Source organism: Cygnus olor, chromosome 10, assembly GCF_009769625.2.
Source record: "Cygnus olor isolate bCygOlo1 chromosome 10, bCygOlo1.pri.v2, whole genome shotgun sequence".
Lineage (NCBI taxonomy): Eukaryota > Metazoa > Chordata > Aves > Anseriformes > Anatidae > Cygnus > Cygnus olor.
Genome location: NC_049178.1, coordinates 15,027,848 through 15,049,036, shown reverse-complemented (window position 1 = coordinate 15,049,036; position 21,189 = coordinate 15,027,848). Strand labels below are relative to the sequence as shown.

General features: G+C 47.6%; 1 protein-coding gene and 1 long non-coding RNA gene across 6 annotated transcripts; both read right to left on the bottom strand.

The window, feature by feature from the left end:
- Positions 1-923: 923 nt before the first annotated feature.
- LOC121075583 lies at positions 924-12,132 on the bottom strand. The gene is made up of 3 exons (XR_005823041.1): positions 12,028-12,132; positions 2,541-2,670; positions 924-1,450 (listed from the first exon to the last, which is right to left on the bottom strand). It is a non-coding gene; the product is annotated as an uncharacterized LOC121075583 (long non-coding RNA).
- Positions 12,133-12,183: 51 nt separating this feature from the next.
- Positions 12,184-20,191, bottom strand: SNTN (sentan, cilia apical structure protein). Of its 5 annotated transcripts, XR_005823038.1 has the most exons (6): positions 19,963-20,191; positions 19,426-19,460; positions 18,659-18,798; positions 17,355-17,854; positions 16,550-17,264; positions 12,184-15,448 (listed from the first exon to the last, which is right to left on the bottom strand). XR_005823038.1 is itself a non-coding variant. In XM_040569002.1 (4 exons), the coding sequence occupies exons 1-4, from the start codon at positions 20,061-20,063 to the stop codon at positions 17,696-17,698; spliced, it is 435 nt and encodes a 144-aa protein (XP_040424936.1). In that variant the 5' UTR covers positions 20,064-20,191; the 3' UTR covers positions 12,184-17,695. The 5 variants fall into 5 exon arrangements, 1 of the variants encoding a protein (XP_040424936.1); XR_005823037.1 differs by having other exon boundaries at positions 16,550-17,854; XR_005823040.1 differs by having other exon boundaries at positions 12,184-15,401; positions 16,550-17,854.
- Between the last annotated feature and the right edge of the window lie 998 nt (positions 20,192-21,189).

Genomic DNA, 21,189 nt, shown 5'->3' with positions numbered 1-21,189 from the left:
TAACTCGCTTACAAAGAAATCTCTTTTATCCAAGGTAGAGAGAGTTCTGCTAATTTATTTGACTAAAATGAGAGCTGGTTGAAATCCCTCAACTGTGCATTGTTGAGTAACATTAGTTTTCTTATTTAAACAGAAATTTTGAAGGACCTTGGGGAGAGGTGGCGTACTGGAGAACATCTTACTTGCTTGGCACCTGACAGCTAAGAAGTTTGGAGGCTTCCATGAACACGAGGCCCCTTGTGCTATTAACTACATAAGGAACAGTGTTATACACTGAAATAGGAAATGCAATTTTCTTTTGATCAGCTTCCAAGATTAATAGCTGTACAAGAATCTAATCCTTTCAGAAACCCAGCACAAATATTTCCCTCTTGCATCTTACAATAGAAAACTATTCAGGCAAAGTGGCTACACAAAAAATTAGCAACTAATTTGAGCTAATTTGGTGATTACAATCAAGCTGCAAGAAAAGAATTGTAGACAGAAGTAGTAGCTGAGAGTTACTGCTTAATAAATGGCAGCCCAAAACTGCCCCTGGCACTGACAACACACCATAAGCCAGGATGGGCTCAAACCCATGGCTGCTGCTATCATCAGCGTGGTCACACTTTCAATATTATAAAGGGGAGTTTCTGATGGGCTCTTGCTGCTGTTTATAGCACGAGCCCAGGCATAGCTCATTCTACAAGAATACCTTTGGCAAAAAAAAATAAAAAATAAAATCAAAATCTGTTATAGCTTTTTGACAACTTATTATTATTGCAGTTAAGTGATTTCAGACAGGAGACAAGGTAATTTCCCAGAATTATCCATTGGGTCAGGACCCTCCCATCTGAACACCTATGAAGAAGAGAGCTCCCACTGTTCCAGCTCTTGCAGAACATGAGCATGAGGGGGGAAAAAAATGCCCTTTTTTTCCCCCCTTTATGATAAAAAGGAACTTCCATACTTCTATCCTTTAAAACCTCTAGTGAATTTCTTTGTAGTAAAAATACAAGGAAAATCTCAACTGTCAAGCTTGGTCCCTGTACAACACTATTCCGGCTGTGAAACCTGGAATTCCCCGTGTGCCCACTACTCTGCACTGGAGCCCCCAGGGTGAGCATTGCTCTGTGGCTTTTAATACTGTGTTATGAGGGACTCCCACCCGATTTACGCTGGCTTGACACGCACCACCCATGACACAAGTCCCTCTTCCTGCTCTTTTAAGGACTTGTTTCTCATCCTCAGAAGCAGTGCTGGGCGGTCGGTTCACTCTGGAGAGAGTCCAAACACCACCAGTAGTGCACCAGGTCCTCTGCTTTTTGGGGAGCCTGTTCCCATCATGGGGCTGTGCAGATGGCTGTGGGACAACAGGCCTACATTCATCATCCTTTAAATCAATGCTGACTTTGGTGCTGTTAGAGCTGAGCCTTCACCCTCCAAATCTTGCAGCTACACTGATGCAAGGCTGACATAAACGAGATCAGAAACATTATTCATCGCTTTTAGAAGCCACTCGGCTGTATTTTTCAAGAATCATGACACACTCAGCTGAATTTTACCAAGAAATCAATTATCTACTAGCTATTACATTTATCAAAACAGGTCTTCAGCGAAGTAAATCATCCTCACCTTGCTCAAGCTGCTAGCACCAAGCCCATTACACAAGCACACCTCCCATTAGGGTGGATGGCAATATATGAACCTGGTACAGCTGACAGACATTTGCAGAGGATAATTATGGAGATTGCTAGAATATCAGTTACTTTGACATGTTAATGGTTTCTTTTTAATTAGACACACAGGCACAGAGGTGATTGCAAATAATTCAGTTGTTGCTGAGCTGACATTTCTCTACCAGGACAGGTCCCCAGACGCACCTCGCTCTGCACCAAAGAGCAGCCCACGGAGCACGGGAAAGCCCTTCAGCAAGACCAAGGCTGGGAGCACCGTTTGTGAGCCAAAACCCAGCCCTACATGCCTTGTTCATCCCAACCTGCCCTGCTCACAGCAGTGCCCCTGCCTGACCCAAACTGGAGGTGAGGCGGATGGGGTTTGGGTCATGATACGCTGATAAACCACAGAGTTCCCATAAAAGTACAGTCGGGTGTGGTGTGCGAGCTGCAGCAGTCACACCTGTAATCACTTAAGCTACAGTGAGCGGCAAAATGCCTTGATTTTGTGAACGGGGTGACAGAAGACCCTGCCTTGCCTCTGCAGGAATGGGGTCCCTGGGCAGTGGGGAGAGCACGATGGGCATCAGCCAGGGTCCCAAGAGCAGCCTGGCTCTCGGGTCTAGCTTGTAAGCTCCTTCTCCACCCTCAGGAGGTAGCCTGCCCAGTTTCCATGCCAGAACCCAGCAAAAAGTGAGAGCAGAGCCACTGGGCACCACCTTGTCACCTGCCCTCAGACCTGCTGCTCCTGCCTCTGGAGCAATGGGCATGGGGGTGGTTTGGGCAGGCGATTGTTACCTCCTCTGGACTATTTTTAGAAAGCAATTAGAAAATAAATAGGTAAATGCTCTTTTAACCTCAGATATGAATACCTCAAAGAATTACCTTGCCATTACATGGGATTTATGTTTCCAGGCGTGTGGATTTTCCATAACCGCCCAGCACCAGCAGAAAGACTCGCTTCGTCGGGCTTTCAAGGTCACCAAATAGTTGGTTTATGAGGCTCCAACTGAAGCTGCAGGTGTCAACACACACAAAAGGAAGATATTTGTATACGGTGACACAAGGCCTTTCCACACAGAAATATTTCAAATGTTAATTCCTTATTTAAAATCCGTTCTGCAGACCCATTTTATTTTCACATCCTATGAGCCAAATTTCACAAAGTTCAATCCCTTTCCCAGCAAACTGGCCGGCGAAGCAGCTTTCAGCTCACTCGAGACACCACAGCTGTGGCACTGCCACAGACCAGAGCTGACATTTTCCATGTTCCCAGAAATTTCTTCCTTGCAGCCCAGATTGAATGGCACTGGGTAAAAGAGCAGCGAGCTGCAATGTTTAACCCTTTGTTTTTAGGAGCAGGATGCAAAGCCCTCTGAATTTCCAGAATGGAGGCTAGCTTTATTAGTTTTCCAGCATCCCATGGCAATCCCATTGGATCCATATATGGACCTCTACACAGAGGCCACGAGTGCAAAATCTATATGTGCTTTAGCTTCTCTCTCTCTTTTTTATTTATTTTTTTAACCTAAATGGGAATAATGGAGCATGGCATTGAGGACCAGGGGCTGGCCCAGTAACTGCCCTTTGCTAGGATTTCAGGAAAAGAAAACCTCCACTCCTCTCCACGTTGCCTGCCACAGCCTCCACAAGGACAGGAGCTGCTCTGCTCAGCACCAGCCATTCTTGCTCAAAGACAATCTTCTGTCGTACAGACATATAATTACTACACATTGCATTCATAAAAACAATATCTTTTTTTAAAGCAATTTGTAGTATCAGACATTGCAGCCCATTTTATTTGACGGAGCCTGACAACTTTGACCAAAAAATTAGATTTCTTTAAGCTGCAAATAGTCTTTAGCGGAAGCGGATTCAAATACAAACTCAAGTTGCCTCACAGTATGCTGTGAATCACAAGGGAAACATAATTCATTTGCAGCAGTTTTCAACAAGAAAACTTGGCAGTCTTTCAGCAAGTTTCATAATTGCTCTATTTTAAACTTCAGCTCGGAAAAATGCTTGCGATAGCTCTTAGTTTTATTGAAAGGTTAATTTCACACCTACAGAAAAATATCAGCTTTCCATTAGCTCTAACGGAGTGTTAAATGCGAAAATTACAGGCCCCTCGCACAAACGTGCGGGGCTTGGTGCGTTTCTAACCCGTGCGGCTTTTCCATTCTTCCCGAGCAGAAGAAACAGCACAGCGGCAGAGGAAAGCAGCCCATGTTTGAGGCCAGGCTCCTTTCCCGTGCCTTCTTATTGCCCATGGGCTGCTGCGAGGCGATGCCAGCACCACAGCTGGGAGCTCAGCACACAGGGTGCTGCTGTGCCGCAGCCCAAGCTCATCCCAGGGCAAAACGGGACGTTTCCCCGGAATGAGCTCAGAGCCAGAATCCCAATTCTTTGCATTTGTAGCAGTGGTTTTGGTTATCCCTGATGGGTGCAGACACTTCCTGGCTCCTGCAATCGTAACTTCTCGGAGCAACAAGTGTGTGAGTGCTCGCTGAGGGGGCAGAGGAGCCGGGTATATAAAGGAGCGAGTTTGTGCAATCGCATGCTCAGGGAAAACCAGTAGGAAAAAACATAGCTTCTGCCTTCAGGAGAACTATGATTCAGTCACTACTTCATGGGGTGGGGGTGGGGAAGAGAGTCACGCTGAATTTTAAGTACCTGAAGTTCAACCTCACCATAAACTGTCAAGGGAAGAGGGGGAGGCAGGGGTTAATTAACCCCAGCGCATCCCGGTGCCACGGCTCTCTGCAAGGTGCACAGAGGAGTGGATGGTGCTCCCTTGAGCAGGCAGGGTGCCCTGGCATTGCTGCTGACTCCCCAGGGTTAGGGGACATGCTGGGAGCACAGGATTTTGGCGCACACGTGGGTTCCCAGGATCCCCAGGAACAATTCAATCACTACTTCATAGAAGAGCCCAGGTGAGAAGAGACCTTGAAAGATCATCAGGTCCAACCTTCCACGGGAAGAGAGAGCGCCTAGATGAGATTCTCTTTCCAAATGCATTTGGTCAGGATGATAGATAAAGATGTGGAAAGCAGCAAGGAGCAGCAGCCCCCCACCAGCGCTGAAGCAGGACTCCCCAGGCTGTGCTGCAGGCCCGGAGGCACCCTGCCTCTGTCAGGCTGGCACGTCTGGGAGGGGAGGCACAGGATCTGCCAGGGATCTAAGTATTTCTGCCAAGGAAGGTATCAGTAAAATAACTGAGTTTCCTCTGGTTGCTTCCTTTCTTGTTCTGAACAAGTTTCTAGTTTCTCCCCATAATTATAAAAATAAATAACTTGGACGTCTTAGGTTCTCTTGTCTAGAAGCAGCAGGAAGGAAATGTAGCTTATGAAAGAAGCTGCTGCCTTTGTAAAAATAAGCTTTCTTTTAACGTTTACAAGTTATCAGCATTGCAGAGGATCCTGGCAGGGGTGAGCCGTTCTGCAGGAGATGGATGGGTGATTGCTGAACAAAGACTCGCACAATTTGGCTGAGTTAGTTGAAAGTAGGAAAAAAAAAGTTGAGCGCCCAGCGAGAGCACCTCCAGGCATCGCTCTGTACATCCCAGGTGAGCACCATCGCTCATCCAAAAGGCAGATAACCTTTCTGCTGCTATCTAACATTCAGTCTCTGGCCTTTAGAATTGCTGCTCTCCTGATCTTCCCCATGTAAATCATCACACTTCCCCTTTTTATGATATTCTAATTAAGAAAACTGTGATAACAGTAACTAATTATGTCCATAACACATTTTGAAGCGATCTCTCTGCCTGTCAACGCTCAGAGCTGGAGTCTAAACTTTGGCAAGTGTCCCAGAGCCAAAAAAGGGTACGGAGCAAGATGCCAGTAACCTCCTGTCATTAATCTCGGATGAAGAAGTTCCTATGAACAACCAGAGACTTGTTTGCCGTCAGTCTCCCACATCCTTGTACAAGTTTTCTGATACAACTCCACTCTCCTCATAGCTCACTCAACCACAGTCTGTCGTTTTACTGTCTCACTTTCCCGAGCAAACAGTACCCTATGGAAACGAGCATAAGGATTGGGTACTAGGATGCACCACGAGCAGTATTTCATCTTTTAGGAGACACTGAACTACACCAGTCCTTTAAAACACGGCAGACAAATCAATGCAAATAAAAAGCTTCCCCAGAGACACACAAAACCATCAAGTTCTGCAGCTGGAACATCAAGGTGACAACATCTGTCATCCAGCTGGCAGGGGCTGCTAGGCGCATCGCACCAGAGGAAGGCTCCCCAGGCTGTGTTTTCTCCCTGCGGTCAGAAGGGAGAGCTTCCAGAGCTCCAGGAGAAGCCAAGACACAGGGATTTCCATGTGGGGGGGGAATACAATCGCATTTTAGCATTGCGAGACAGCAGTGCTCTGCAGCCCATGAACCTGCTTGAAAACAAACAAACAAAACCCCTACATTTCATACGTTCCATTAATGTTGTAATTAGCAGACACTCTCACATCTGCTTTGCTGGGACATCAAAGAGGTGGTGGTGAATACACCTGATGGGAGACCCCACAAGCTACTGTCAGTGCCAGCAGGCTTCCCCTGCCTCCAGTGCCTCCGTCTCCTGCAGCAGCAACACCCCCACCTGCAGCTGGAGCTCCTGCCCCGCTCCCAGTCCTGACTGGGACTTCTGCCCCTCACCATGAAGCCCTGCAGGCATCTGCAGCCACCTGTGTTGGGGACTGCTGTATTTAAAATGCTGTAGAAATGTCTCCTCAGTTAATAACAAATATGGGGTCCAAGTCCCCCGTAACATCTTCGGTCACTGAGTTTATACCATTTTTTTCCCCTGGTTTAATTCCTGAGAAAGTCATCTAACACATTCCACATTGCAACATGAGGTGTGGGCTGTCTGAATGGCCCAGCCCTGGGCTGTACCTGTGAAGTCAAAGGCAACCTGTCATCCTGATGAACACGGGGTGAAACTGGCAGCGCTCTGACCATTTGGAGGCACTCCGTACCATCTATAACGAGGTTTAATCTTTTAGCCATGTCAGACCTATGAGTTACATCTTTTCACAGGACGTTGATTACGTAGATACACACAGCCTACAAAATACATGCACGGCACAAGAGGTAGCAGAAATAAATACTGCAGCACCAACAGCCTGTCTTACTTCAGCCTGTCAGCTTACAAGTGACATCGAGGAGGAGAGCGATGAGCACCAACTTCACAAGCCCTCTTTGTATAATGCAATTGTATTTGACAGTGCTGCTGGTTGGACAAACCTCAGCAGTTTTGAGCTGAACTGTTAGGGTGGGGACTTGAGCAGCTCCGCAGTCCTGCTCAGATAGCACCCGGTAGCGTGCTCGGTGCTGTGCTGAGCGTGCTGCAGTTAGAGAGGGGCTATGGGTCACATCTTGTGGGTAAACTTCTGCCACGTCTGACACAGTGGGGTCCTTCGTGACATTTAGAAAGCAGAGTTTAGTAAAAGGACTAGATAACGAGCCTATTAACGGCGTTAATTTCACTTAGGTTATCATGGTTAAAAACCTCACAGCTTTTGCCAAGCCCGTGGGTGCAGTGCAGTTCCTTAGAAGTGGCAGGGGCGAATCACATCCAGGCAAAAGCGGCCTCTGGGGTGGTGATTAGGGCACTCGCCACGTCTTTTACAGTTTGCTTTAAGGAAGAAATATAGACCCACCCTTCTGTGACACAGGATGCACACTCGGAGCCCCAGGCAGCCTGGCTGGATTTCTGGGGTGACACTTCATCACCACTTGGCACACAGCAAGCTCGGCCCACGAGCTCACACGTTTCTGTATGAACTGGGGGCAATATCGGGATGCAGACTGACCAAAAAAATCTTGCAAGGCAGCCATGAAAAGATAATAGCCAGCACAAAGATGACCAATCGTTTCCTTTTGATGCTGTTTTCCAGAGATTATCAGCTGTCACAGCAGATTTTTAATTTCGTCTATACCATTGCAAAATATATTGGGGATACTTGTATGTCCCCTTCACGTTCACCCCAAGAACAATTTTACGTGGCTAGAAGTTTTTGCTAAGAAGCCTTTTCCGGGGATTTTAACCATACAATGGGATGCAACTCAGCATCTGTTCCCTTGGCAAACTACAGGCTCACATTTGTTTGGGGATATCACCAGCTTTATTCATTATTAAGGATGATTCGGATGCCAAGGAAAGATTGGCATCTCTGAGAGATGCTCACAAATTGTCCATGAGTTTTAACACATGCCTCCCTATTTAAAGTTTACACCAGAAATATGGCATCGACCATCCTCTTGTCCTTAAAAATATTTCTAATTCATCAGCGGATGGTTTAGATCAAAACCAGAAAGCAGGAACAATTCCAGTGAACTGTCTGTGAGCAGTCCCTTGTCTGGAGGATACCCATCCATAAGTGATGAGCTGTTGATCACACTTTAAAAAAAATATATAAAAAAATAAAAAAACAAAAGTGCCTTGTAAATGACTGCTTATTGAGAAAGAGATCTAATTTGCAGCTTATCACCTGGCTGTGTCAGCTCCCATCAATAGCTGCCACCGCGTTACTGATGGATGGCACTTCTCCTCTAGCCCGTGGTGCTGCTGTCATGATCCTGGGGGAAACCTGGTCAAAAAATGCTGCTGCTGCTATCCAGAGCATTAGAGTTCTTTGCACAGAGGAGCACAGACAGCACTGCTGAGCCCTGCAGGCTCCAGTGGCCCCATTTCAGCCCAGATACATCCAACTGGCCCAACGAGCAAGGCAAATGGCCACAGTGGCAAGGCAGGGGCAGGAAGCCCAGCTCCCTCTGCTGTGTTACAGAGGGAAGAACTGAGGGCTGGGCAGGTTGCTTGCTGGGACAGCCCTGGCCACACACCACTTTGGCTCTCTTATATACAGGAATCGAGAGAGAAAGAGGGAAGAGCTGCTGCTTTAATGCTTTTACAAGACAAACAGCTGCGCTCTGTAAGAGGCAGAACATATTCAGAAAAGGCACCAAGGGACCCTCCCTGAGAAAAGCATGGGGCTGACCCCTTCCACACAAGGTCCCAGGAGGTCCCATCTGCTATAACTTCACACCGAGAATCTCTTTTGAGACACGATTTTATGCACCTTTTTCAGCCATATATTTGAATATTTTCCTGCATATAGAAATCTGCTTCACTATCCTTCTAGGATAAGCTCTTTAACTGATGACCTCCACCCATATAGCCTATCTTCTGGCTGCAGCATTAAGACATGAACAGACCCAGTCAGCACGAGAGCACAGTTGCATATCCTCAAGCACAAGCCACAAGCTTGCGTTTGTGACTGTAAATGCTTGCATGCATGCACAGCTAGCTCTGATTTACTGGGACTGCAGCCCCGGCTCAACAAATCCAGCCAGCTTGCATCAGCCGTGCTTTAACACGCTCAGCTGCGTGCTGCAGCAGCAGATCGAGATGTCCCTGCCTCTGACAGAGGGAGGAAGAAACCCCACAAACCCAACCTTAGATGTGAGTTGGAGCATGCTAAGTTAATTCACTTCAACCGCAGGGAGGGCAAGGGCCAGCCTCTCTCCCAGCACAAGCGTGTCCAAGCATCTCATCTAAAGTTAAAGGCCTTGCTATAATTTTTAGTAGGTGTCTTGAAAGGAGTTGTGTGAAGATGCAATATTGCAAAGTCTAGGTTATTAGTATTTACCTTTCAGAAGAAGCTGTTTACAGAGATGGGAAGGAGAAAAAAGAAGTCATACACAGGGTAGGTGCAGAATCTGTTGTGTATGAGACTCAGATCTACGCAGTGATTTGTCTGGGTAAAGGTTATTTAATTTAGTGAGATATATGTTGTGCTCAAGTGTTTCAATTAGAAACCTGCTCTGAGCTGAGGATCTTTGATTAGACAAAGAGGAGAGCAGTAATCACTTGGAGTGCTGCACACAAGGGGTGAGCAGCCACACAGAATCGCTAATTTGTGACTTCTTTATGCACTGCAAAACCACACACCTTAATGCTCTAGATAGGCCGCTGTATGCCACGTGACTAAATGCTCTGTGTACGAGCAGACAGCCATTCTCAGCCAGGTCATTTATCTTTCAAAAATAGCAACCCAGCAATCTCGCCCCCTCTGGTTGAAGCTGCTCTCTCTAGGCACAGGCGTCCCAAGGTGGCTCCATTTCGAACCACATCACGTGAGAACAGGCTGTGGGCAAGTTCAAGCAGACAGTGAAACTAAATTTGCCTCTTAACATGCAAACCATGACAATTGTTGTGTGCTGGGAAAGTACCAACACGTCGCCATGCACAGCGGCCACAGGAGAGCTGCTTCTGGAAACACAATAAGTGAGTCTCCTGTAGCCCAGAATCAGACCTCTATTTCTATAGGTAAAGTGTGGGAAGCCCGAGCTGCTCAAGGACTGATAACACACTAGAAAAAGTCAAACAGAAGAAGTATATACATGTATAGCTATAGTTGGAGCAACATTTCTCTATGTCCATCACCTCTGTCTGACACAGGCTCTGTGGTGGTGTCAGAAGTGGTCTCAGCCTTTTTTTGCTACACTTCACACAAAGTACACTGCAATGGCTGTATTGTACTGAGCTGCAGACACACAGCGTCGCCCCATGATATCCTCAGGCATGAAAGAGCCCGGCATTGAGCCGGGGACCCAGCTGTACCCGTGGGTAGGACGCACGCCTGCCCTCAGCACCTGGGAGCAGAGCCCCACAGCCTGCTCCTGTCGCACAGACAACTGCTCGCAGTCCTATCACAGGGAGAGAAGAGAACTGAAAAGCCACGAACGCCTTCTTCAGAGGCGAGCCCAGACACTGCTGTTCTCTTTATGGCAGTTTTTAAGTGGTATCAGCATGCACCATGCTCAGCGGTGCAGCTGAAGTCTGTTGTGTCTGGGATCAGCAGACAGAGCTTTGCCTGCTGTCTTTACTGCTACATTAGCATGTCTTACATGAATTCATCAAATTAAGAGCCCTGCAGTAAAGCAAGGAAAAAAAAAAATCTTGGAAAAGAGCTTAAGTATTCCGCACAGCTTTGGTTTGGCTACCTTGGCCAGCAGAGCAGCAGGCACACAAGGGAATGGATGGGCCGAGGTCTGGGCAGGAGGGCTCCCCGAGCACCACGGCCACAGGCAGCCAGGAGCTGGGCTCCAACGTGCATGGAAGCTTGGAGGTGGGGCGGTGCACGTGCTGTGGGATGGTTGTCCCAACCAGTGGGCACTGGGGAGGGTTTGCAGCCTGCTCCACGAACACAGGCAAGCACCTACCAGCAGAGCACTGGGAGCTGGGAGGTGGCTGGGCTAACAGTGCAGCACCAGGACCAGCAGCCTCTGTTCTTCTAAATAACATAAAACCCTTATGTTCTTGGTCCTGTATTGCTAGACAGGTTCCCCAGTCCCAGACCATACCTCCCCAAGGAGCCATTAACTAATGAGTAATTGAGAGACCTGATTTCAGAGCAGCATCCCAGAGCTCACTTGTGTGCGCATCACGTGGAAGGCAGGGCTTGGCTCCCACCACACACACCTGTGAACGGGGATCTCTTGAGAGTGAGCTGATGGCTTCTGTGGTAATTACCTTCAGGGAGATGCAGTTACAATGCAGCAGTGTATTACAGAAAAAACAGCAAAGCAGCAAGTCTGTTATCAGCAGGGCTCCCTTTCTCTTTATTCTCCCTATAAATTAACAGACTCTAAGGTGGAGGAGTTTCTGAACGAACAACACATCAGAAAACATCCTTCATTAAATATTTGATGTCTTTTGGGTTCTAACTAGCAGGGAAGGAGAGAAGACGACATTAAGTTAGGAAAAGGGATGGGCTTGTATTCCTACACTCTTATCACAAAGAAACTAGTCCTCAGCTCACAAACAAACAAAAATACATTTCAGAGATGCTAGCCACAACTGCCGCTGATGGATGTCCCTGTTCTCACTGAGATCAACACCATAGGCACGAGGAATGACTAGCTCAATACTGGATTTCAAGAGAGCTCTGGGATAGGAGCCAGGGTGTGGAGACCTGTTGGCTTCAGCACCTGGCAGACCAGGGGAAGCTATGTCACGCAGAGCAGCAGCAGGAAGGGACCAGCAGCAGAGGTTACCCCATAGGGGGTAACCCCCCCCAGACCCCACACCGGGCAGCAGAGACCTGCCTCCTCCAGCACACATCCGATATCTCAGGACATCAGGGCATCACCCCTGCCATACCACAGGCCTCCAACATCCAGCCCAGCCCAGCTTCACAGCTATACCCTGCGAACACACCGAGCTTTCCTCCTAACCCAGCTCTGCTGCAGGGACAGCTCCTGCTACACTCTAGGGGCACAAAGAGCCTGCAGCTCCCCTGTGCTCCCAAGGGCTATTATAAATATTGGAGAAGAATTAAGCATTGCTGGTTCGTTTGATATGCTTACCTGCTCTTTCCCTCACGTATACTTGAGCACTCTCAGCATTGCTTCTCCTTGGGGTGCATTCAGCAGAAGGCTTTAGGTGCTCATTAATTAATGCCTAATTTGTGTGGGTCTCTGCTTACAATTCTTATGCAAATTGCTCTCAAATTGTGTTCTGTTTTCAGCTGAGCTGAATCCAAGCACTAAAATACCAGAAGAGGAAAGACAAATTGGGGAATAAATGTGCAGGTAATAAAGCTTCTCTATTTCTCAGAGGCTTTGCAGTACCCTTGGGTCATGTGTAGTACAAGCATAAATTTAGAGAAAAGATAAAGAACATTGTAAAGGCTGAGTCTCAAAAAAACGCAAGTTAAGAGCTGCTGATGGAAAGAAACTGCTGTTAAACACTCATTGATGTGTCGGCTATTAATGTGATGTTTTTACATAAACTAATCTTCCTCCAGGAATATGATAGATTTTTACCCAAGTAGAAAAGAGGAGCTTCTCCATATCATTTAATCATTGTGTGTGTTGCCCAGCATTAATCCAGGATTTGACAAAGCCACCTTTAATATGATCTCTTTTTAATTTGTGGTCTTTATTACAGCTTGTTGTAGCTGCCTAATTAAAGTTTGTCAAGGAAGTAATCAGCCTTATTTCCGTAGTGAGAGCAGTTTAATAAGAAGGTAGTTTTGCAATTTGTTTTCTTTAATTAATTAGACAAAACCCTATAAAAATCCTCGTAGTCAGGCACAAACCCAAGGAAATGGTGACACCAACTGCAGTGTCTGAGGAAAGGGGATGTTTCACCTCTGGTGGTCTGTCCCTGACGTGGTTTTCATACATGTCAAGCACAGGGGTATTTGCAGCTCTCAAGAAGCAAACTCTCTCATCTAAAGCCTAACCTGTGTGTCTCTGTAAGTGCACGTGGTTTCCAAACAAACCCCAAAAGAGCATCAAGTGGAGGCTGGACCCAAGCACAGAACAACTAGCTCAAGGATAATCCACCAGCAGATGCGGGAAACGGGTCAGCTTTGGGCACAGCCTTCCCCCAATAGCCCCAGCATCAAAATAAACCACGCTTGTACTCCTGGAAAAAGGAACCAGAGAAACAACTGGAGGGCTCTGGGACACTGCTGGAGGAGAATGAAAGGTCTTGGGGCTGGGCTGTAGATCTTTTTACTTGTCCCCACTGAAGGAATATTTGGTTCATCTCCAGTAGTACCCAGCTTTGTTTTTCAAACTCAAGCAGAGGGCTAGCGTACATCGATATATCCAGACAAAAAGTTACGCTGACTTTAGCTGCTTTCCAAAGAGCTCATAGTTCGTTTTGTAACACTGAATAACACTTATTGAGCCTCGCAGTAATCATATGCAGTAAGGCAAGACTTTTGCTAAGGATCATTTACCGTGACACTTGTTCTCTTTGCCCCGGTGACAGCAGGGTGCCCAGAGGCTGCTTAGTTTTGGTGGGTTGCGAGGGTGGGGAAGCTCCTGAGATGTCATTTATTGATCATTCAGGACAAACACAGGCTTGGTTTCGCCCACTGATGAACTTCTGCATTTATTCAGCTGCTGTTTTTACTGGAGGGTTGGAAACTATCCCACCTGAGGAGCTGCTTTCCTCCAATGAGAGGTCCTGGCCTCATTGATTTCAGCAGCAGCTTCATGGGAGCGTGCGCTGTGCCTTGTGTAGCTCTGGCCATCAAAATCCAGCAAATGGCAACTCAGAAAACCAGATCAAGGGTGAAGGGGAAAGAAAGGAAGAAGGACGAACAAGGCACCATTCCAGCTGTGCACAAACAGCCTCTGCTACAGACACCCAGCTCTGGACTTGGTTCAGTTTGGGGGAGCATGGTTTCACCCCCTCGGTATGCCTGGGAGGCTGGGGCTGGCTCTTGTTATGGCTACACATAACATAAACTCACTCCTACAATAATAATGAATAAAAGATAAGTCCCGTGGCTTTGAATCTATCTAAGTCTAATGGCTGATTTGTGCAGCTGGGGATTGGAGAGACAGCCCGATATATCTGGCTGCTGAACATCATTTGCTGTTTACCTTTGCTGGAGGAGGACTCGGGACCAGGGCTATAAACACTCGGAGGGTGAGGGAGCAGCAGATGAGCAAGGAGGGGAGAGGAGACGTAGCTCCGCTGGAAACCTTGTAAAGCACTGGCTGCAGTAAAAGTCAGTGCAGGAATTAAAAGCTGTCAGTTCAGCAAGCCATAAAAAACACACCATTTCTTCTTTATCTAGCTTCCCTGACTGAGCCTGAAACAAAGAGCTTTTCTTTTTTCCAGAAGGCGTTTCAGAGTGCTCCTTTGTGGCTCACAAACTATAGCACTTCGGAAGGAACATAATTCTGAGACAAAGCTTTTCATCCGCTCTGAAGCGAGCTCCCGAGGGTATGCACCACGTAGCATCTCCCTGAGTCAGGGCAGCACTCCTGAAGAGGAGATAACTGCTGTCTTGGTAGGCTGACATGCAAACCTGTGCCCCCTCTGCGGTGACCTGCAGAAATCACGGCAGGAGTGCAGGTGGCAGGCAGCTGCCAAGGTGCTTTTGTGGGCATGCAGCTAGACCAAGGTGGGAGCGTGCAACCCAGACAAGCTTTATTTTACATAAAAAAGTAACACAACACTTTGAGGGGAGAAGAGACAGAGCAACATGTCCCTCAGCAGGCAAGGTTTCAGGCCTCAGACAGAAGGCCTTACTGAAGGTGCAATAACAGCAAGCCCGTCAGGGAACATATTTCTCTTTCCTAAAAGTTTTATGCAGATTTGCAGGCACAGTGTTTGTGGCCTCAGGGTCCTGGCAGAAAGTTCTCCATGCAAAGCTCTGCTGTGCTTCACCCCCCAAAAGTCAGCGGGCTGGGGTGTGAGAGCTCCCCTGCAACCTGGGAGAGCGCCTCGGTGGTTCGGCTAAAGCAGATTTTCAAAACCTTCCAAGTCCAGCAGGCTCTACTAGAGCCAGATATGAAGTAAGTCTCATGGGGAGAAGCAGTAGCTCTAGGTGTGCTAATTAGAGTACGAGAATGAAGCTGCCTCTCTGAGACAATAGTTGGCAACAGAAGCTGAAGATCTGAGGCTGAAGCTTTCAGCCCAGCTCTCCTGACCCCCATGGCTCCTCTGGCAGTCATTTGAAAGCTCACAGACCGGCAGAGATGACAGAACTTAAGACATAGATCTGAAGTCTGCAGAGCCTACCTGAACAGCATAGCTGTAAAAATCCCAGTCCAGGCCCACAGAGGTCAAGTTTTGACTAGCTGCTCTTCACGCTGCCTTCACTTCCAGGAGTGGGATCAGATATTGATACGATGTTCACACTTGCAGAAGAGTATGTAGTTTTCATCAATTTAGCTGCCTGCTCGACTCCTGAGCACTCGCGTGGGCTCTGCTATGAGAAATCGATGATGAACTCCCATCGCTTCCAATAGGAGCGAGCTAGGAACAAAATAAAGCACAACAGTAGCCTTTTAAGGAAGCTTTTAGCCAGCTCCCTAAGGATGAAGCCAGACATGCTGTCTACGCCAGATCAGCTTCAAAGCCGTCAGCTGAGAGTGCTCGGGGCAGCCACAAATAGTCTGAGCTGATAAAAGAGCACCTTCCACAGCCGAGTTGCAAACTTCTGCCTACTCCTACCTATAAGAAGGTGCTGGGGCTCTTCCGAGTGCACCCCCCTGCTTTTGAGCATCAGGCAGGACTGTCAAGGGCAGGTACCCAAGGACTGGCACACAGTTCCAGTTCTGCTACGTGCACCGAGCACTTGCTGGTTTCTCTGCACCTCTGGTTCTTTCCCTACCACTCCAATATCTATGCTGTTGAGGAATTACTTCTTACTCTGGATTTTTGCAGTGCTGTGCACAATAGGCTTTTGATGGAAGCCAGGCACTCTGGATGCTAGTGCACAACAGGGACTGCATTAGAATACGAAGGGTTTGCACGTGGTAGGACGACTGAGTGAATTGATCTGACAAAAGGCTCTTAAGTCATTAATTCAAGTCACGCAAGATTAAGAAATGTTTCAGCAATAACAGAAACTGTGTTAGGACCTTAGCGATTTCAAAGAACGCTTTCTTAATTGGCTTCACAATATTGTTCCTTTTGCCTTTTTGTTGTAACAGAGGGATATTAATAAATTCATGTTTTCAAAGTCATCAGTGGCTCTCAAACAAGCTTTTCAGGGCTATGCCACGATTTCTTTACTTTGGTAATGGGAAAAGCCTTCTAGGCACTCTTGCATTCAATCTGCCTTTCTACCCTGGAGAAGGAGCATCTGCTTTTTCCATAAGCTTTCAAAGAAAAAGCAAGGGGCTGGGGGAAGAGACTGGGGACACATTAACTGTACAAAGCTGCGATGCCCACATGGATGAAGCTACCAGAATTAGGCCTCGCTTTGATCTGTGAATATTTAGCCTCCAGGTCAGGCCAGGCCCTTGCCCCGGGACCAGCGCCCCGAGCAGCCCCTTCCCTGCTGAGCTCCATCCCCAAACCCATTCACATTACTTCTTTCAGCTCCATTACAGGCTGCAGAAAGACACAGACCTGTCCTCTCTAAACAGCTGGCTGCCATCCTCCTGCCACAGCTTGACCAAAATCCAATGCAAAGCATCCTCTTCCTTTCTGGAAGCACTAAGAACCTTTTCATGCCAAGGAGTTAAATCTGGTTACACAGCTGACGTTAATTTCCCTCTTTTAGCACCAAAGGTTTTCATCCCATCCTGTTTTATATATATTTTTATGTACCAAAGCTAAATCACTGTCACCTTTTCAAGCAAGGGAGAGGAGAAAAGGAAAGGGGTTGCACTGTTTTGCTGGTTCGCCCAGAGGCCTGCTAAATTCTTACCGAGGATGCTCTGTTACTGGGGTGTGAGAACGCTTTTTGTGCCCCAGAGGACTATTCCGGAGGGCTAAATGCTGGCTGTGAGCCAGGACCTTACAGGAAGGAATCAAAACAAACATGAGAACGATGAGCATTTAGCACCAAGGCCCTGGCCCTAACCACGCAAGGTGGTAGATATCACCCAGTTCCAACACCTGCACTTCATCAGCTGCCCTTTTCCCACTCCCCTAGTCCTGACCATCCCTGAGCTTATCTGCTCTCTCCTCTTCACATTTTCAGGAAATAACAGGCCCAGCTGACTGACACGTTGAACTAAGTCACCCCTCTGGTCACACGAGCACACCTCTGCCAAAAGACACATTGCAAAGGCTGGACTTGGAAATTCCTTCCGCAGTGATCGCTCATTGAACGGGCCAGCTGGAGGAGGAAATAAAAATAAATAAATAAAGCTCCATCCAGAAGGCTTAGCCTTAAGGTGAAAAGCACGTGGATTAACTCAGTTCTTACTGAAGGCTGCAGCAGATTGCCCCACGGGTGGCAGTGGCAAACCCCACCACGGGTGCTGCTCCATGGACCTCCCTGGGGGCTGCAGGGCAAGAGTCGACCCCGGGCTCAGCCGCTGGCACAGACACGAAGCCCTCGGCCCTATTTCACAGCCGTTCCTGCCAGGACACTGCCCACAGACACTTTCTCTGCAGAGAAGCGAGGTCAGGCGGGTTTGGACAAGACTTTATTCCATTTGAAAGGGAACAGCAGAGGGGATTCAGGCACTCAGTGTTATCTCTGTGCGTGTTTCACTCCCACTTTCCTTGTAAAGTGCAAAACTATTTCTTCCTTTAAAGCACCGGTCATTTGGTGGTTTTCATGTTTTTGATCTCCTGCAGCAGGTCAGACATTAGAGTGAGACTGACCAGCAAGATCATGAAATCTTCAAAGTCAATTTTGTTCTCTGTCTCCTCATCCAGGGCAGAAATTACTTCCTGGTATTTTGGTTTATTTTCTTGGCCCTATGGAGAATTTTAAATGGAGAAAAAAAAAAAAAGCATTAAATTCCTTTTTTATTGTATTATCTGTAAAGAAAAAAAAAAAAGCATAATTTTTTGTTTCCTATATTTCTATTCAGAATTTTATGTTCACATGCATATTAGTTTTTCTAAAGTTATCCCAAGAAACTCAAACAGAAATATTATTGTAATCAGACAGGAAAACAACCAGTCCCCAAAGTTTCCTGGATGCAGAATACATCTTTGAGAAGATACCTAACCACGACTGAAAATCTGGCAGTGATGAGTGCAGCTGGTAATTGCAGCATTTCTACCACTTGATAAAACTCCTGTTCTTTTTGGTTTAGAAAGAGAGAAAAAAAATGCAAGAAGTTTGCAGCCACCAGTACTTATGTAGCTGGTTTTCCACCGCAGCTTCCTGCTGGTTTTACTGGAGGGTGGGCGATGGATGGTGAGGTGCACATGGCTCCGTAGCACGGGGCCAGCGCTCTGGCAAACTCCGTCCCTAATTAAATGCAATGGGTTTCTTACCCCATAAACACACAAATACCTGTCATTATATGAGTTTTTTTTGTTGTTGTTCATTTGTTTGTTTGCAATTGCCCTACTTCATCAGCAACAGTACAAACAGGCACGTCAACAGCGGCTTATTGCTGATGCTCCTCCTTTAGCCCCACACCAGACTCAGGCTCAGCACAAAGCAACTAATCCAAAGGTGTTTTTCCCAAGCCACCAGCTCCTCACCTAGGATCACCCCGTGGATGGATGTGCACACAGCCCGAGATGCCCACTCGCCCAAACTCTCACCTGCATGAAACTCAAAAACTGGGTCTGCAGCAGGTTTTTGGTTTCAGCTTTGCTGAGTTTGCCCTCGGGGTCAGCAGCGTTGTTATACACCAGCGCAGCAGTAGCAACGGCTTTTTCAAGGTCTGAGCCTTTTTCTAGAGCTAGGGGGAAAAATGTTGCCAGCCTATCAGGAAAAGCAGCGTTTGAGGTATAATTGAAAGGAATGTGTCAGAAACATCCTGAGTGGGTGGAAATCAGTGTAGCTCCATTAAAGTTAATAAGCCTGAAACTGTTTGCACCCACAGAGGACCTGGCCTAGATTTTATTTGGAGTGGGCCAGCAACACACCTCCTGTCCCGTGGAAACACACCCGAAGGCAGGTTTCACATGGCCGGGGTGGGCACCAGCAGGGATGTAGGGTTGTGGGTGAGACCTGCCCGGCTGTCCCCTCCTGGGGACCTGCTGTGCCATGGGGACAGGCCACTCCAGACATCTCTTGGGTGCGTGGGGACTCCCAGGGCCCTCTAGCAGGGGAAATGCGGCCCAACAGATGTGCCCATGTCTGAATATCAGCGACAGAGCTGCATGGTAGTGTTGCCATGTATTCAGGATTCTGGCTAAAACATTTGGCTGGGTTTATCCCCTCACTCCTAAACCACATCCTAAAGACCATACGTTCCCAGCAGGTACCAGAGGTGGTTTGGGCTGTGATTTTAAGGGAAAGGCAAGCAGAAGAGGAGACATGGATGAACGCTGGGGCATCCAGGGGCAGTGAAGGGTCCCCTTACCTTTTATTGATGCCAGCTGCTTGGCTATAGGTATGCTGGTAGGGAGAGAGAAAGGACACACAGTTATCACCTGGTGAATTGAGCATGCATATGGTTTCTCCATAATAAGCTTTCTCCCTTTCATTTTATTTAATCCCCCAGAAACCTGGGGCTTCCCAAAGGAGACTGTCTTTCCTTCGCAGCAGGAAGATCAACATCCCTCACAAGTGGCACACAGCATCACACAGCTCCCAGTTCTTAACCTAAGCAAGTAGCCTGGAGTTTTTATTAAAGATGATAAATAACTTGATCACTGGAGAGAGGCACTGCAGCCTGTGGTAGGTCTCTTCCTGGAGTTCTTTCATGTTCTGAAGAAGTTTCTCGGTTTTGAGCCATCCCCAGGGAGGCACAGAGGGCTTTGCCATTCCCTGCCCAGTGGTCCTCCCACTTGGGAGCAGACACCGATAATAAATTTAACATTTTTGCAGATAAATAGATCCAGATAAAGCCTTTCACGAACAAATCACCAGAGATGCAAAGAGCAGAGCAGTCACTTACCGCTTAGGCATCCCCGCTGCGGCTGGAGGGCTCTTCTGGGGGGAAGCAGGACTGACGGAGTAGTGCTTTGTGCTGGGGACGCTGGCCTTGCAGCCACACATCGTGAGGGCAGGCTGTTTGTGATCTCTAAGCAACTGGAGTAACAGCAAACAGGTGGATTCAGGCTCTGCCCCGTGCAAGCAGCCTGCCTGCAGCCGTGCCCCATCAATAATGTAAGTGCTACCTGCTGGTCACGGGACCAGCAAATATGTGGGTCTAAACGGCCTCTGTGACGTTGGCAAGCGGAGTTGCTCTGCATTTTCTGGGAGAATTTAACAGAAACAAACCAGACTCAGATGGGGCCTGAATCCCCTTAGGTCTGTGGGATGTAAAATTGCACCAGGATTAACTCAGCCACCAAAGCAGTACCCATTATCATTTTAATCAGCAGCCCTCCTGGTGTGGGCTAATGTAACTTGCCCTGTGCTACGAAGAGAGCTGCTCCCGTAGACAGAGTCAGAAACCAGGTGTCTCCCAGATCCTGACCCAGCATCATCCTAGGAGAGCACACTCCTGCTACGACATTCGCTCCCCCAGCGCAGCACAAAGAGCTCTGCTCCTGCCCCAGCTACTAGCACAGCAGCACCCAGCACCACGCCTTGGCTTCGGTTTTTGCCCGAGCAGACACTGCCTGCCTCCAAAAGCAGCACCGAGCCATCTGGCAGAGCAGTCGCGCAGTGGAGGAACTGGAAGGGCTCTGATGAACTTTGTTATTTATTGCCATGGACATCGCTATCAGAAAACACACAGCTTGTCACACCGCCCGTCTCTGGGCACGTTCTTGCCACGCATCCTTTGCCTAGAGGTGTCCAGACAGGGTGACGGTGACCTAAAGGGCCGAGCAGCTATTTTCATCCCGGGGAGTCTGTTAAAAGGTACTGACTTCAGCTACCTCGTCCAGCACATCCTTCCTGGGGAAAAGATACAACGCGATGTCAAAACTTCCCAGAATGAGACTTTATGTAACAGGACACGCAAAGGAGACTGCAACAGATGGCCTAGAGAATTAAAATGTTTTCCTCGTTTAGTAGAAGCTAAATTACTGAAGGCTAATGAATAAGGATGTTCACCACCTTACTGTTCCTGGATTTTAATTATCTTAAAAAGCATGGGAAAAGAGAACCTTTAATTTTCCATCTAAGAGTGTCATTACTCAAACAATTCAGAGCCTTTTTCTGAGAGGTTTAA